Source organism: Eublepharis macularius, chromosome 6, assembly GCF_028583425.1.
Source record: "Eublepharis macularius isolate TG4126 chromosome 6, MPM_Emac_v1.0, whole genome shotgun sequence".
Lineage (NCBI taxonomy): Eukaryota > Metazoa > Chordata > Lepidosauria > Squamata > Eublepharidae > Eublepharis > Eublepharis macularius.
Genome location: NC_072795.1, coordinates 73839557 through 73857742, shown reverse-complemented (window position 1 = coordinate 73857742; position 18186 = coordinate 73839557). Strand labels below are relative to the sequence as shown.

The following is an 18186-nucleotide window of genomic DNA, read 5'->3' as shown; positions in this document are numbered from 1 at the left end:
ACATCACGATGTTTTCTTAGCAGACTTTTGTTAACAAGTGGTTTGCCATTGCCTTCCCCAGTCATCTACACTTTACCCCCAGGAAACTGGGTAGTCATTTTACCAACCTTGGAAGGATGGAAGGCTGAGTCAACCTTGAGCCAGCTACCTGAACCCGACTTCCACCAGAATCAAACTCAGGTCGTGAGCAGAGCTTGGGCTGCAGTACTGCAGCTTACCATTCTGTGCCACGAGGCTCCCCATGGCTCTTAACTGGGTCTGAAAGGGTCATCTGAACCCCATCGAAAGTAGAAAGCACAATGTTCTGCAGAGACAGGAAGTACTAGTTCTTAAATAATAACATTCAACGTAATAATAATAACTTTCAATTTATATACCACTCTTCAGGACAACTTAATGCCCACTCAGAGTGGTTTACAAAGTATGCCATTATTATCCCCACAACAAAACACCCTGTGAGGTGGGTGGGGCTGAGAGAGCTCCAGAGAACTGTGACTAGCTCATGGTCACCCAGCTGGCTTCAAGTGGAGGAGTGGGGAATCAAACCCGGCTCTCCAGATTAGAGTCCCGCACTCTTAACCACTACACCAAACTGGAAATGTAAGATTTCCTTTAGTAAGATATTATTACAAAGGAGCATAACAAGAGAAGACTGCAGGAGACCTACCTCCATTTCAAGTTGCCCCCTTATCACCATTTTACATTTTCAACCAGGCTACAAGTTAGAATGCAGAGAACCCTTCTGTTGTATACCCCGTAGGTCATATTCAACTCTGATATAGAACCACATCCAGAATTCTGCAACAACTGCATCCCTCATCAGAAAACTGCTCTTCACCATGAAAAGCTTCCCATCTAGTCTTTGCAATTTAAAAAAAGGTACTAATGCAGCAGGATAGCTTTGAAAGCAATGCAATATGGATTCTTGCAGAACAAGGGAGAGTAGATGCAAAGGAAGCTGTGGTGCCTGTGCCTTTAACAGCTGCTCAGAAGGAACAGTCTGAGGTGCACCTTGAATGCAGGGACAAGAAAGACTGCACTGGCTGAAATGTCCTGCACGAATGCACATTTTCTATTTTCCTGGAACAAAATGTTCAACTCAAGTATGTGTGATAAGACGGATTGCTTTCCCTGCCAGACTGTGTCAGTTTCTCCTTTACTCGATGTATAAAGCCCCACTTTGCATTCGTCACCAGATCAGACAGGCTGCCTCTTCCTCCTCCTCCCACTTGGTGAGTGGTTGCCCATCTGCAGAGGGCTGCAATTTCAGAGAATACTCTCCACAGTTACAAATGACATCACTCCCTCTGATTATATAATGCTCTGGTAGGAAGCCTATTTTTATGAGCATTTACTGCATAGCTCTGTAGTTCTACTGTACAGTGCATATCCCAAGCCAGACACTGCTTCCTCTGCCTCTTAGGCACAGTGGAGACAGAAATTCTGCCAAAACTCATGGTTTAGGAATACTAATTGCACATTCCCTGTAGATAAGAGCTATAATTACTAAGAGGCAAATCATGATTTTTTTCCCCCCGGACACACAAAGATTTAACTAGATGACGCTAGTACAAAGGCTTTGTATCACCTAATTTACCTAGGATTCACAGAGAAATCTTACTTTATTGGGGCCACCTAGAAGCTGCTGCCAATGCTTGTGCATGGTGGAAGTTCAATGAATACAAAAGCTACGCAGAGCATGGATTCCCTACCAATTACATGGTTCTTCCACATCAATGATACCTATTCTAGTTGGTGGCTGATGGTGGTGCATAGACCCTCTCTCTACTTGACCAGAAGGATTCATGTGGAGAGCTGTTATCATGCATTTGGGATGATTCTTATATTATGGCTACCATATACGAGTTGCAGAAAGCTTCCATGTGTTGTTAGTGGTTCCATAAGGCAATCAATACCACACTATGGCCACTGCATGATTACCTAAACTGGAGACCTTTCCAAAAGCTTCTCTATGGCAGTCACATTGCCTAAACCAACCCTTACGACATCTTTTTTTCCTGTCACATCCTAACATTTCACAGACCCCTCACATTTTGTGAAGGGCTCAACTTGAGTTCAGACCAGCGCTGTTAAGTAGGCTTGCTGAATTTTTGCCAACCTGTGTCCTAAATGCAGCTTGAATCCTACCCCATCCTGGGGTCTACAGAATCATCTATCAAATTAGTTACCTGGCAATGAGGAGGACCAAACAAATTGAAGGCATTCCCAATTAGAGAGCTAAAATGCTAGAGTACTGCCTACCTGGGCACAAACTGAATATGTCATTAGAATCATTTTAGCTGAAAATAAATATGGGCTGTAATTTGTGCTTCCCTTCCTATTTTTGCAGCCTGCCATTTTGACGTATTTGTAAACATGTTTCTATAAAGCTTTGGAAAAATTCAATTTAAAATTTAGATGATGCATAAGAAAAGGCAGCAATCTTGTAGACAATGCTTGCTACACTTAAATATAGCTTTCATAAAATCCAGTTTGATAGCTTTTGGAACCTGGGTAAAATATTAAAGGGCTTAATTCAGGGATCACTTATCACTTGGCGCGTATCATTAATACTTTTATTTATTTTTGCACACTTGTATAACCAATCTGAAGGCTCTAGCATTCAAGAATAACATACTTATAATTCCTTCCGGCTAAAGGTATATCCAAATGGCAGCTTCCTTCTCTACTGCCTTATTGCAAAACCCCAAGTGCAGGAAATAATAACACCACAAAAATGATGATCACATACTGGGCAGAGATTTTTTTATGTCCTACTCCACCTTCAGCCCTGAGGACTCCACCAACTTTGCTGAAGCTGCAGTTGCCCTTGTTTGCCATGTGGAATGCCAGAAACTCACAATGCAATCCTAAGCAGGTCTATTCAGTGGGGCTTACTCCCAGGAAAGTGTTCTTAGGATTTCACTGTGTTTGCTGTGCAAGGGTGCCAATGTGGTTTAATCTTGGGGAGGGGGGTGCCTCATGATGAGCTATATTTAATCATGGTCTTAGTCCTTAAAGAGGTCGGGACTGCAGTGGGGGAGACAAATGTCCTGGAGAAAACAAAGTATCAATATATCTAATTCTCAATATGGTCAAATCTTGGGTTGCCAGGCCCCCCCCCTTGAAAAGTAGGGGGTGTCAGTGAGTGCAGGGGTGATGCTCCTCCTCTCCTAGTGAGCAGAGGCAGGCTAGAACATGTTACACACAGGAGCTACAGTACCGTTCACTTCCAGCGTACCGTTCACTATGTTTGGGGCCAATTGGCCCCACTGAGATGGTGTAGATTCCGGTTTAAACAAGAAGTGACATTATCGGGCCTCCAGAGACTGTGTACAGTATGCTCTGGCCTGCCTCTGCTCGTTTTTCTTTCTTCTCCCTCACCAGCCAGGTGAGCAGCAGTGAAAGGGAGGTGGGGAGGGCCTGGCAGTCCTAGCCAAATGTGTGGATACTTAAATCTGTCGACTGGACCCATGAATAGAAAGGACAGATCTTTCTACAAATCTGTGAAAAGCCCCAAGTTTTGCAGAAAAATATGAAATCCAAATTAAAATACATTTGGGGGGATGTTAACCTTCCCCCAAAAGAATAGAAGCAGCACCTGTACCTTTAAAAAAGGCAGTGGCCATTGCTAGGCAACCACAACATTGTTGCCAGCCTCAAGTCTTGGTTTTTGTCTGTTAAAGGAAGGGGGATTAGGAAGGGAGCTTTCCAGGTCTGTTTTGGCTTTTTAGGTAGGACTCATTGGGGTTAGGCTTGGCAGCAGCCACTGAACAACTTGATACCAAGTACCACCTAGCATAACTCACTAAGCACTGGCTGCTTGCTATTGTTCAACAACATCCAAGCCATAGAAGACAGTTGTGTAGTGGTGAGAGTTTCTGACTAAAATTGGAGGCACTCAAGAGCACCACTCTCCCATAGAAACCCACTCTCCCATAGAAACCTTGGGCCAGTTACAAATTCTCAGTTTAGCCTACCTTACAGGATTGCTGTGAGGATAAAAGAGAGGACAGAATAATAATATAATCTACCTTGGGTCCCCACTGTGGAGAAACACAGGGTGTAAATAAATAATAAATATAGCTGAAGATGGGAGGGCAGATAAAAGGTAGGTAGGTTGGTCAGCTGGTGAGGAGGAGAGAAACAAGCAAGGAAAAGTGAGGGTATAGGGGTTGCCAGAGAGAGGAAACTGTGTGGGGAGGGGGATACTGGGATAAGTGATGCATCCCTCATAAGTTCCCCACTGTGCCCAGCCTAGCAGCCAGCATTACACAACTGAGCCATAATTTTCCCAGGTGGAGGCTGCCAAGAGAAGGGAAGGAGGGAAAGTTTAAAGGCGGGAGGGAGGCAGATAGATAGGGTGGCTGGTGGATGGGAAGCTGGACAGGGGGAGAGGCTATAGGGGCTTTCAGGGAAGGTAAAGAGGAAATAGTGGCAGATGGGAAAGTGAAATACCCCCCCCCACAAGGCCTTGTGGATCCCCTGGTTATGTCTAATAACAGTAAAAGTCTAATTTTAAAACCCCAAACTACAATTTCTTAAATAGATAATTAATCAGGCATGGGAGAAAGGAAGGAAGGACAGGTTGCTTTATTGTACAAAAGGTATTGTTTTTTTAATCATTTTTTTCAAATGGATAGCATTAAAATGCAGTTAATCATTTCTTGTGGTGAGTAGGGGGAGCTACCATTTAAAGGAAATAATTTTTGGAGACAAGCAGGCAAGCCTACATTAATTAATCATTACACGAGAATAGCATCAGGGTCAAGGAATAAGAAGTATCTGCATAAATTTGGCATGCTTCAAAAGTGCTGGGAAGCAAACAGGATTCCCCTTCAATAAACATTCCCCAGGTCATATGCTTATCTTGTAAAGCCGTCATATGACTTGACGGGCTTGCTTCATCTCCAAACCAAAAGACAATAAAATCTTTCTCTCTCCCTCCCCCACAACCACTCTTCTATTGGCTACCACCAGTTCAGTTTCTTTTCCTATTGGATGATTTATTCCTCAGCAGAGAAAGGATGAAACCTAAGATTTTGCTAAGTAACAAAACCAGAAATGGAAAGGCAGAGCCTGTATTTCCTTTGCTACAGTGTTACATAAGTGCTTCAAGCCCTTGAGTGATGAACAGTAAAACAATGATGGTGCTTCACCAGTAACTCCACACACAGGTACGTGCCCTCAAACACAAACTAACAACCCCTGAAACATATGACCTTATTCTCAACACACAGCTGGCCAAGACAAACATGAGAATCCAATCCACTTACTTCCATTTCAAAAGGGGGGGGGGGCATGCCAAATTATTCATGCCCAAAGGAAAGCACTGTTCCTTTGCAGGCATTATTTATTTCCCCCATTATGTTAAAAAAAATCTCAGCTAATCAGAAGGTATTCTGTATAATTTACCCCAAACCCGTTAAGTATTTTAGGAGTCTCCATTCCATTTCTAGCGTGATTTTCAAAGATAAGAAGGTAAGAACATACACATATGATTCAAAACATTTCTGCCAGTGTGGTTGCTAGCCTAATTGGGAATTAATTTCAGGCAAAGCTCAGTTCTCGAAGATGTGAAATAAGGAAATGAAAAGGTGCCTTTGAGCTTTCTGCCCTTTCTGTGGGAAGAAAGAATGCGACAAAGGGGCCCCTATAAAATCCTTTTCCCACCGACTAGTGCAGGTGGGGAATACAACCAACACAACTTAACTTTCTCCAGCTGTTGACCTACAAATACTTGTTGTACCCACTTCCAAATGTGTCTTCAAATATACACATACATTTAACCCTTCAATATGCTTCCTCCCCAAATGTAGTCATGCTCCAAAAATATCCCTACATTCTCACAAAACAATTACCCACCTTCCTGACTCACAGGAGCAATGCAACTCTTTTCTAGACGCTAGTCTCCCCTTCTCCAAACTCTTATGGTAATGGCTACAAAAACTAACCCCCCCCCCAGCCATTTTGCATCCCATCAGAACCTCAAAACTCAGAAAATACTTACAGTTTGCTTCACCAATGAACAATATTATTGGCTGAGTCAATTTCTGGGGGGACTTGGAGACCTTAGGACAGCAAGAGGGGCAAAGCAACATTGTTCTGCCCTGCTGCCACTCCAGCTGTTGGAGGTTCATGGCACAGCAAGTAAAAGGGAAATACAGAATTAGCATACTATAGGAGTACTAACCATAAGCATTAGCAGTGTGGACAAGCTAACAAAAAAGGACTACTCTGTAAATAACCAGCCATGTATCCCATGCTCTTGCACTAGTTAATCCCATGGCATTAATTTTAATTTAGGATCCATTCAGCATCCTTTAAAAATGTTTTCTGCAGACAAGTAACATTTACATCTAGGTTCTATGATCTCTGTCTGTATTAACAGAACATTTACATGTAGTACTATACCTGAATTGTGCAAAAATTTGGAAGTCAATTATATTTTCATTTGAGAAACAGCCCCAAATCTTCAAATGTTGCTAACCTTGGAAATTAGCAGTCACTATTCTTTAAATCCTCTAACCTCCTACTCCATTCTCATTAAATCTGATGTTGAAGCTTTCCAAATCAAGTTCTTGGAAAACAGCCAAGACTTCTTGGACCGGTCTCTTTTGCACAGTGGGTTATTGCCTTGAAAGCTGAGGAGGAAATCTCAACATGCAACCCTCTGGAATCCCTCTTAATGAGCAAATCATTCCTTCTGGTGGAATCAAGGTAATGAACACAATTAAAAGGTCTGAATTCGCTAAGATCACAGGAAGCTACAGACCTGCTAGCAAGTAATGCTTAGGGCAACTTACATGCAACTTTTTCCATGGAAACACTTGGATCCAGTCCTGCAAGGGATGGAAGAGTACCCAAGGAGAAGGTCAGAAAGGGGAAAAACAACAGTTTAGGACATGTGGTCCATACACATAGCTCCTGGGAGCAAGCCATAGAACATGGTGCCTTGTGTACAAGACGAAAATCACTGATAGCCCTTGACACTGAACCTTTCCTGGTACCTCCCAGAACATCATGAAGAACTAAATACTGGCTACCAGGATACCTCCCTAAGGAATCTGAGAAAGTAAATTTGACATATCTGCTTCATAGTTTGGCAAAAGGAGGGGGACAGGATTGTGTGGCTATTATCATCAATATCAATGAACACCAAACTTTATATTGGAGAAAACAAAATGGATGCTAGTGGCCATGTGAAAACAGTGATCCTATTCCATGTGGCTAGTGCCATGATCTATTGAAAGAACAGAAGTAGTCTGGGTTTAGCTCCCATTACATGCAGCCTCGGTTTTTTTCTTTTTAAAAAAGACTCCCACCCCCTATTTTTATTGTGAACAGATTCCTATGTGCAGAGTTACCCACCATCCGATGACACAATCCACATGGGAAAAAAATAGCATTTGACCCCAGGTATCCCTAGATGCTGCAGTCCTTAGCCACTGCATTTACACAAATCACCACTAGGAAGCCATGGATGCATCCTGGCACATAGGTGAGATATTACTTCTTCCACGTGGCTGCAGGCCGTTCTGTGAAGAATCATCAGTAAACATCTGAGCCAACCACTTGAAAGTTAAAGAAAAATGTTATGAATGTGCTACCTCTTTCAGTGTTTTACTTTAGAAACAATCTTGTCTGTAGCACATAGCCTGACTCACTCACTAGAGATATATGCACTATAAGTACTCTTCTGTGATGCACCTGCACTATAGTGTACTGCACTCTGGATTCAGCAAGCTAGCCCATGGGGAGTAGTGGCATGAAGGAAGAAAGTACCATCTCGCATGGCTGTCAAGTGTCACCGGACAAAGATTCTCTCTGCCCTCTCCTTCACATTACCCAGACCAAATTCAAATATCATATGAAAAAAAATTCATAGGATTTGCTCCTCTCGGGCTCAGAACGTTGCCCCCTTAGTCTCTACTTGCTCTTGGTCGCTCTGCTTTCTGGTAGAGGGGACCAGACTAGACAGTCTTTGGTACATTTCCACCTCTTATTCTATAAAAGGAGAATTTATACAGCTTCCCCCATCATCTCACTGCAGTGGTGGTAGAAGTTTCATTTTACAAATGTTCTCCTCATGCAATTTGGTAAACCTAAGCACTTGCCCTAATTTTGCTTTCCATGCTATTTGGAATCTGAAGCCAAGGCAACTGGATAATTTGGATAAAACAAGGTCACACATTCGTTAATTTAACAGAAGCTTGTTTTTTCAGAAAACAGAGAAAGAACAAAATCTAGCTTGTTTAGTTTAACCCTACTTGCTGGGTTGTATCCATGTAATACATCTTCCTTGAGAAGGACCCGTGCATATCCACTGAATTTGCTATGTGTATCTTGGAACTTGCTCCTTTGCAAATGCTATTTTCAGCCTAAGCCCTCCCTCCACTCGTTTTAAGCTTTTACACAGATTGCTGGAAAAATGTTCCCTCAAACACACAAACACACTTCCTACTGAAGTGCAGGATTCCAGAAGCTCTTATCACAGCTCTGTTGTGCAGGCAGCACCCTCACATGGCAACAAATCAAAATCTTGGCTTTGGGGGGATTTTCTTGCTTGTCAAAATCTGCTTTATCCAGCAAACAAAGTTCATAATCTATTTTTTCTGGCCAACAAACATTTAGTAAGGGTCAGCTAGAGAACACAGTCACTGCACATTTCCTTAGAGGGTCATATTACCTCAAATATTCTACAGGGACAAACTGTTCTTCAGATCTGCTTTCTTACTTTTTCAGGCATCAAGGGAATGAAGTTGTTTGCTTTGGGAAAAGGAGCATCTGTAGTCACACTTGCCAAAGAGTCAGCGTAAGTGTTTTGTATCATTTAATTATCATAGACCCTAGCAAAAGTGTCTGCTGTCTCCACAGTGCTATTCCACTAGCAGTCCTTGCTTTTATCACAAAATACTTTTCCAGAGACCTCCAGTTCACCAGTAGAGGCCTGGAAAGAGAGCTCATGAATATTCTCACCCCCCACCCCACTCCCAACACAACACACACACCACCAAAGTTGTATTCAGTGAGTGAGGACGAGATGCAGTTTACAGAACTGGAAGGATGAAAAAGATTGACTGCAAATTTGCAGGGGACTTTAGCAAGTGAGCCATGATACATGGGAATGCATACAGAACACCCTCTATCTCCTGTCAATTAAATCGAAGGGAAATTTTCTTACCCAACTCAAACATCAAGACTCACAGAGCCTGCGCAGGCTCTGCACCAGGCTCTACTTTAGGCAGTATTTTACCAGTACCCAAATGATACACCTAGGCTTCCAAAGGAATAAACTTGCAGCAAAACAAACACTCCTGCAAAACTAAATAAAAACGCTTACAGTGCAATTTTAACTAATCCATCAATTTCAATGGATTTCAAAGGCTGTATCTCTACTTAGTATTACACTGGTATGATAAAATACAACATACAAATCACTCTTGCTGTACAATACACTTTGTGTTTTATATGCTTAATGGATTGTAGCAAAATATGCAGGAAACAATATGTACATATTACCCTACTAGTAGAAAAGAGCAAGAGTCTGGTAGCATCTATAAGACTAACAAAATTTGTGGTAGGATATGAGCTTTGGTGAGTCACAGTTCACTTCTTCAGATATGTGGTATCTGAAGAAGTGAGCTATGACTCATGAAAGCTCATACCCTATCACAAATTTTGTTAGTCTTATATCCAGAGGAGTTAGCCGTGTTAGTCTGTAGTAGCAAAATCAAAAAGAGTCCAGTAGCACCTTTAAGACTAACCAATTTTATTTTATTGTAGCATAAGCTTTCGAGAATCAAGTTCTCTTCATCAGATGCCTGATCCGAACTGGTCAAATACAGAAGAGGAGGGAAGGGGAAAGAACAGGACATATATCACAAGATTGCCTTCACACTAATTGCATCCTGTCTTCTTGTGATATATGTCCTGTTCTTTCCCCTCCCCTCCTCTTCTGTATTTGACCAGTTCGGATCAGGCATCTGATGAAGAGAACTTGATTCTCGAAAGCTTATGCTACAATAAAATAAAATTGGTTAGTCTTAAAGGTGCTACTGGACTCTTTTTGATTTTGTTAGTCTTATAGGTGCTACTGGACTCTTGCTCTTTTCTACTGCTACAGACTAACACGGCTACCCATCTTGATCTATCCTACAAGATTAGGCACAATTGATAAAGTTATTTGGCAACTAAAATGTTAATGGGAAAACTCTGAAAAAGTACACTTATCCCATTTAAGTATTATTGGCTAAACAATATTTGGTATAGAATGACTATATGTTACATTTCAGATTATAGATTATATCAAATACTAAGGGGATGACTGGATACTTTTGTTAAGAAATTATTTAGATTTCTTTTCAATACTTGAAAAAGTTCCTAATCAACAATTACAGTTTTTTCCTAGGATTTGTTAAGATTCTGCATTTCTTTCCTTTTGACCAGTTAATAAAATACAGGGAAAGTTTATTTAATTCATTTAATTAGATGTTTATCCTGCACATTCACTGAGAACTCCCCCCCCCCCCACTCCGCCGGCCCTGCCATTTTAAGATCACTACACCAAACTGGCCAGGTATGGAATTGGAACTCCCTCCTTTATGAAGTTAACAGAGTTTCACTGAAATAGTCATAATATTTGATAGCTATCCATTTGCTAAAATACAAATAACCCACTTCGGCTAGAGACTTGGGAGTGTGAGATAGAACACTCTTAATATTTTCTTTCATAATTTGCAGAAGTATGTGTATCTATATAATGTCATGGGAGTTGGAAGACTTTAAGAAGGACAAGCATAGATGAAATCAAACAAACAAGGTGTAGAAGATTTTATGTCATTGGATTTGACAAAATAATTTATCAAAGAAAACAATGTGGGAAATCCAGACATTGCAAGCAAAGAAACAACTATTGCCGTCACACGAACAAAGTCCCCCAAAGCTTTTCAAATGAATGCATACAACAACTTTTTAGTATGGTGTGGCTATTCCTTTGCAAGGTGCAGAGAAAAGGTCTGCAACAGCAAATGGAAATGATGAAATTGATCAGGTGATGCTCTTCTCACAGGGGGGAAAGCAGTAGAGAAAGCTGTGTCTGGCTGTTGTGAAGAATACAGGAGCAGGGCCAGGAAACACAGTGGCAATTCTTGCTTTGAAAGACATACAGTGTTTTGCTAAGGCTGCGAGAAATAATAACGTTGTCATTTCAATATCTGCACCAAATTTCCCTTCCTGAGAATTTCAGTAAGAGCATTAATACTATATAGTAACATCAGATGGATGTCATTTTTTTAGTATCATATACAGTGCTGAAAGCACAGTCTCCAGAATGGGCCCCCTGCCATAGCTAGACTATCATTATATAAGCCTCTTCAGAGGTCTAACATAGTGGAAGTATCTCAGCCCCCTTGGACACCAAGTCTTGCCTCCGAAATCAGACTGAATGAAGCATCAGAGCATATCCTGTGTCAGTAAGGAGAAAAGCTGGTCTAAGAAACCTTTATAAATAATCCCGTAGCACCTTTAAGATTTACCAATTTTATTGAAGCATAAGCTTTCAAGAACCACAGCTTTCTCTGTCAGATGCATCTGTCGAAGAGAGCTGTGGTTTTCAAAAGCTAATGCCTCAAAAAAGTTCGTTAGTCTTAAAGATGCTACTGGACTTTTTACTATTTTGCAACTACAGACTAACATGGCTAACTCCTTTGGATTTATAAATAATATCTTTCAAAAGCTGTTTTGATTTCCGCCATTTCCTTCCCCAGGCTCTCAAAATAGCTCATATTAAAAGCATCACCCTTTATGAAGCACAGTTACGGCACTGTTTCTTCACACCCACAACACTTATTTTGTGGTTTGACCATACACATTACAGAATCAGCTCCCATGGATGAGTCAGTAAAAAAAAATAGTATAGCCAGCAAGGTACTTAAGCCACTCAGGATCCGCTCCCAAGAGAAGATGGAATGGAGTTCCATATCCACACAGCTCTTATTTAGAAATCATCTCTCCAAATGCACCCAAGGGCGAGTTCATGTACACATGCTCATGACTGCCATGTCCAGTGATAATATACATGTGTGAAACAGCAAATAGAATTGGTAGACATTTCATACCACCTGACATCACCTACAACAAAATGGATTATGTATCAGTTTCTAGTTATGGAGTGGGGGGGAGGGGATGCAGAGGGGGGGCGCCCCCATTTAGTGTTTTTCTCTTCAGGTCAAAACTGGTGAAAGCAGCTTCATTTACAGACCCCAACGTTGTCCCCATCCTGTACATGAGGATCCTCTGACCTTCAGAAATAGAATTTCAAGCTGCTCAGTGGACTGCAGTAGAAAAGTCCCATTCTATGAGCTCAGTAACACTGGACTGAGCACCAGTTATTATATTTTAAGAAGGGTGAACAAATCAGAATTATGCACTGCTGAATGAATCAGATATATGTATGAATTAGCCTTTACTAGTTGACAGGCAGTTGGAATTCATGCAGACAATCAACATTTTTACAGTCCGTGGGCATGCTGGATCTTCTTCATAGCGGCAGAGCAACACATGGAATACTAGAATACTGACTACTATTTCCTTGATCACTGGACATAAATCTGGGACCACAGGATATGCTTAGGGAGAGGATATGCTTAGGAGACTATCCATCAGTGGCAAGTGTCAGACTGGATCATAAGCAATACTGATGCCGTAAGAGGCAGGGCTCATTTTGAGGGGGAACGCACAGGAATGCAGTTCCGGCAGTTCCCCCAAGAAGTCACGTCAGGTGGCCCCGCCCACCTGACTTGGCCATTTTGGGCCTGTTTCGGCCTGGATTGGGGCCAAAACAGCCCAGATCAGGCCTCTGATGGGTGGTAGATCACTCTCCCGCTCATCAGCGGCTCGATCTCGACCATTTTGGGCCCCTTTTTGCCATTTTGGGCCCAATTTCAGCCCTGAATGGCCAGGATTGGGTCCAAAACAGACAGAATAGGTGATGTCAGGGGGTGTGGCATATGCAAATCAGTTATACTAATGACACACTTCTGGTGATGGCAAGCAGCGTGGCATATGCTAATGAGTTATGCTAATGAGTTCCTCCAGCTCTTTTTCTACTAAATGACCCCTGGTAAGAGGTTTCTAAGCACAAAATCCCAACTGTGCAACCAAAATATATTGTGGAAATGAACGATTTTGCTTCATTGCAAATGGTTTCTTTGATCAATGCTTTGTCACAGATATTGAAAATACTAGCAGGAAGGAGCTGATGGTCTGAAGGGAGGGAGTGAAAGAACTGTGGAGTGGAAGGATAACAGAAGAAGGGAAAAAATGGGCATCCCACTCCTGACTACATGGGTTTAATGTAATACATATGGGATATGCTTCTAATAGACGCATTCCAAACATTGCTCCTCCCCCTTAAGTGTGTAACCTGTCCATCAGGATTAGTGTCCAGGAGACTGTGCCCTCCCTTGATGAATGCAAGCAATGAAGCCCCAATCTCACCATCATACTGCTGCTGCCTAGATGGAGAGGCAGTGGCAAGCAAAGGAGGCAACTGTAGCCCCCAGCTGCCATTTCCATTCGCTTACCTTGTGAACAAAGGAACCCCCCATGCAATCACTTTACCAATGAAACTGGGACCAGTACTTGTTAAATGTGAGGGTTGTTGTATCATATGTTCATGTATTGATGGTAACTAAACAATTCTCAACACACACACACACACACAAAACAATTAAGTGTACCCTATGCATAGACTGTATTTGTGTTCACTGTAACATGTAAACAGGGCTGCTCTCAATCAGGTTTGGGGAGAATGTAGATAGGAAAATATAGGTTTCTGCAACTCCCTCCCCAGCCAAATACCTGGTGTCTCCCCCCACATGCTTGCCTTTCCCCTGTCATCACCAGTAGACCTTTTGTTATTTTTTAAAAAGGTAATAGATATATCTTTTACTTCAGCGATATGCCTGCTATCATTAAAAACAAACACAGAAATCACACTGGAAGTGGGGTGGGGGCAGGAACATGAGAGGAAAATACCTGTGCTGTGCATATGCTCTGTTGCAGCTGCAAATGCCTTTGCACGGACCGCAGCCATGACAGCAAAGGCAGAGTTCCACCCCCAACCCCCACCCCATGTGGAAGCAACCCAGCCTCTGCTCTGTTCATTTGCACACAGTCAATTTAGAATGCCACTTACTTCGTTCTTCAGAACCTGACCCTTCCGGCTTCAGATGCAGAAATTTCTTCTCCTGACTTCTGGACAGCAAAACAAATCCCAGTCTAGCTAAACTTCCCAAAACATTTTATTTCCAGAACATTTCTTTGAAGGCTGGACACTCACCTGCTTTTCAATCTACAGAGTGCTCAGTGACAAATGGCAGCAAGGCTAGCTAGCCATAGAAATAAATTTCATTTTGAAATCCTTAATTTTTTCCCCATCATTCTAAATTTTTTTGTGAGCCTTCCTTCAGAGTTGGAACATACGCCTAGTCAGATTTTTTTTTTCACAAGACCCAGTCATGTTACTCCATCTCAGTTCTTCCTGCTAATTACATGGAGGCAAGATTTCACACTTGGTACACTGAAAAGATTGGCAGAACTGCAGCCCTGGTTTAAACTAAGGCTCGGTTTCCATGTTTTTTGCTGTCACGATGCTGAACAGCATGGCTGTTCTGCATGATTATCCCATTGCAAAGACAGGCATTCCTCTCATTTAGGGAAATTATAAAAACATTTGGGAATCCCACTGAAATAAAGAGTTTCCCAGGCATAGATATAAGTGACCCAAACATCAAGGACACCACTTCATACATGGAGGGGAACTAGATAGGAAGGCACCCGTAGGGCATGGGAAGAAAGCAGCAGCCACTCTAGCGGCAAACATGTGCATTAAGCATAACCCTTGCAGGAATTTACGATTTGTATTATTTATTTACTCATTTATTTGTTTTATGTCATTTATAGTCCTCCTTTCTCACTGAAACTCAAGGAGGATTACATAGTGTGAGATTAGTAGAGTCAATTTCAAGGACATTTCCATAAACAATGCCATAGGGTAAATAAACACAATTATACAAAGACAGAGTATTAGTAAGAATCCAATACAGAGTTGAAGAAATGCTGAAACAGAACATAAGCAATTCTAAAGCTGGCATTAGACCACATGAAACAAGCAGCTCATAGGAGAACACATTTAAGACAATAGTAGTATGTAAGTCAACATAATGTTGAAGTCTATGGTCCTTAATTCATTAACGAAGCATGTGAAAGCCCCTCCCTACAATACAGAAGCCTTTTGAATAATTCAGTTTTGCATCGTTTGTGGAAAGCTAGGAGAGTGGGAGCTCTCCTGACCTCTTCTGGCAGGCCGTTCCACAAGGTAGGGCCATCACAGAGAAAGCCTATGTACGAGCTACTGTTGATTTCGCCCATGTGCAGGGTGGCACCTGCAGACCCTGTTCAGATGAGTGAAGCTGCCATGGAGTAACACAGGGAGGAAGGCAGCCCTATAGGTATGCCGGGCCAAGGCTGTGAGGAGCTTTGTATGTGAGAACCAATACCTTGAACTAAGCATGGTAGCTGACGACAGCCAATGGAGTGACTGCAGAATTGGGGTGATGTTCATGCTCCTGCTCGCTCCTGATAGCAGTTGTGCTGTAGTGTTTTGCACCAATTGGAGTCTCCTAGTTAATTTGGATGGGAGACCTATGTAGAGTACATTAAATTAGTCTAGTCTTGATGTTACCATAGCATGGATCCAGGTGGGCCACGCTGAGGAAGAAGTCATCTTCCAGGCTAGAGTGAGGTTGTCAAAGGAATTTCACTTGTTGTTCTAGTAGTAGCACTGGATCCAATATAACCCCTAGGCTCTTAACTGCATCTGCAAGGGTAAGATGAACTCCATCGAAAGTGGGAAGTTATACCCTACCTTTCTCCCAATGGGAATCCAAGGTAGCTCACATAATTCTCCTCTCCTCCATTTTATCCTCTTAGCAACCCTATGAGGCAAATTAGGCTGAGAGTGTGTGATTGGGCCAAAGTTACCCAGCGAGCTTTGACAGCAGTTCACAACCTGTTAGTGAGTATCTACAACTCTTCCCATGTCCACAAACATAAATTTATTGTTGGGCATTCTGACTTACCCTAGGTATATGGGAGGAGGGGGAGGAGGGTCTAGCAGGCCCTCAGATGGGTAAGAACATCAAGAACCTTAAAAAAATTAGAAGTTCATGGCAATTGGGGGGTGGGGGGAGTTAAAGCTCTTATTATTTTACCTTCTTTTCAACAAGAGCTTCCCAAATCTAGTTAGTGATGCTCACAGTTCTATGGGGTTTCCACAAGGTGACAATCCTAAAATCACAGAAGCATGACTCTAAGATGCAGAGAATTTCTCTGCTGCTAAAATATTAACAGGTAATATAGACCAATGCTTGCAGTCTACATCTGAAGTCTGACTAGTTACATTTCCAAGTGGGCTATTATTCAACAAACTTGAGTGAAGTTCCATTCCCAGAATGGTGTCCTCTCCTCTCTTCTCTTTTCTCTTCTCTTCTCTTCTCTTCTCTTCTCTTCTCTTCTCTTCTCTTCTCTTCTCTTCTCTTCTCTTCTCTTCTCTTCTCTTCTCTTCTCTTCTCTTATAGCCCACTGAGCACCCAAAATACTGCTCCCTGCTCAGGAACCCCCAGGAACAGTGGTAGGTGTGATGAAGGTGGTCTGTAGTATACAGAAGATTTGGGGGGGAAGATCCCTGAAGTGCTCTTCTGCGGGTAATAAAAGAAACTAACACGTACAACCTGCTCAGCCAAAAAGTCAAGCTTTCTGACAAAGAAATGCAGTATCATTAGTCCCTATTACACATACTAAGAAAAGGTGTAGAGAACATCTGACCTGGTACAACACTGGGGTTGCAGAATCTGGTTACTCAGCTGACAAGATGCCAGATTTGCTTGATATGGAATAGAGACTTTTCTACGTATTGTGATGAGCCTAAACTTTGGGCTTGGCCAGATACTTAGGGAAAACCACAGCCCATGACACAACGATAATACCGCTTCTTAACAACTGGAGTATCAGGAACAGCTTTATCCAAGGACTTCTTAGGCTTGAAGAGAAGGGAAAGTGTGTGGCTGCATGGAAAGAAAGCCCAATTTACATGCTCTGGAAAAGAGAGAGAGAGAGAGAAGTAGGGTGCAGAATTTCTCTCACAGGGGATCTGATGTGGGAAAATGCCATCTGCTGTCTGTAGGAGTACCTCTTTGCCTCCACCTGTGCTTTGCTTGTACATTTGTAAACAAGACAAATGCTACAAAAATGCCATCCCGCGCTGTGTCCTCCCAAGGGGACCCAGCTAAATGTTATTTTAGGACTAGGAGAACTAACACTGCTATCTTAAGTAGAATTAACTCAGACTTTGTCCACTGAAATCAATGGGCTTAAGCTAGAGCAACTCTGTACAGAATTACACAGTTAATGCTGTGAGACAGATTTCCTCAAAGTCATCTGGCAAGCATTTGGCTGAAAAAAACTTGAATCCAGATCCACATCCAACTCTGTCAATAGGGCTGATGATGGCTTAGCTCAAAACAAAATACACCTTTCTCCGTGTCTCTCAGGTGGGTCCCGCCTTTCCAACTGATAAATGACAACACCATACGGCATGTCTATCAAAACTGGCACAGTAAATGGAAGCAAGGAACCAATATCCCGGTTATTTATTTGTACTTCCCACCACAGAACCACATCCCCTCTAAGGAGGTTAAAAATTGCAAATACAGAGAGACAACAAGGAGAAGCACCTAATTAACTGGACAAAAGCTTATTCATAACAAAGACCTACACTCAAACAGCACAGACTCTAACATTTAAAAAGATTGCCATTTGTACTAAAGTTAGAATGTATTATAAAGAGGAATTAATATACTTAAAGTGCATAAATCATTCTTACTGCATAACATGTTCATGTAAAAAAATATTTGTAACAGACTAAGGGGAAGTGGATAAGTATGAAAAACAATGGGTGCCATTGACAGATGACAGGACCACAGAATAAATAGATATAGAGCGCTGTTTCCCAAAGTATGGGTCGGGACCCACTGGTGGGTTGCGAGAGGATATTGGGTGGGCCCTGAAACTGATAGGGCGACAGTCACAACACGTTGGCCGGGCCGTGTCGTTCGGCCGGCA

At 42.1% G+C, this 18186-nt stretch overlaps 1 protein-coding gene across 5 annotated transcripts in view; it reads right to left on the bottom strand.

Moving 5' to 3' along the window:
• The window catches only part of MXI1 (MAX interactor 1, dimerization protein), a 112964-nt gene that overhangs the window by 23243 nt on the left and 71535 nt on the right, over window positions 1–18186 (bottom strand). The window contains exon 4 of one of the 5 annotated variants that reach the window (XM_054982354.1): window positions 15014–16763. The exons of the other annotated variants lie outside the window; for them this stretch is intronic. Within the exon in view, the coding sequence (XP_054838329.1) occupies window positions 16376–16763 (388 nt within the window). The 3' untranslated portion in view covers window positions 15014–16375. Of the gene's footprint in view, window positions 1–15013; window positions 16764–18186 lie in introns of those variants that run through there. 5 annotated transcript variants of the gene reach the window in all.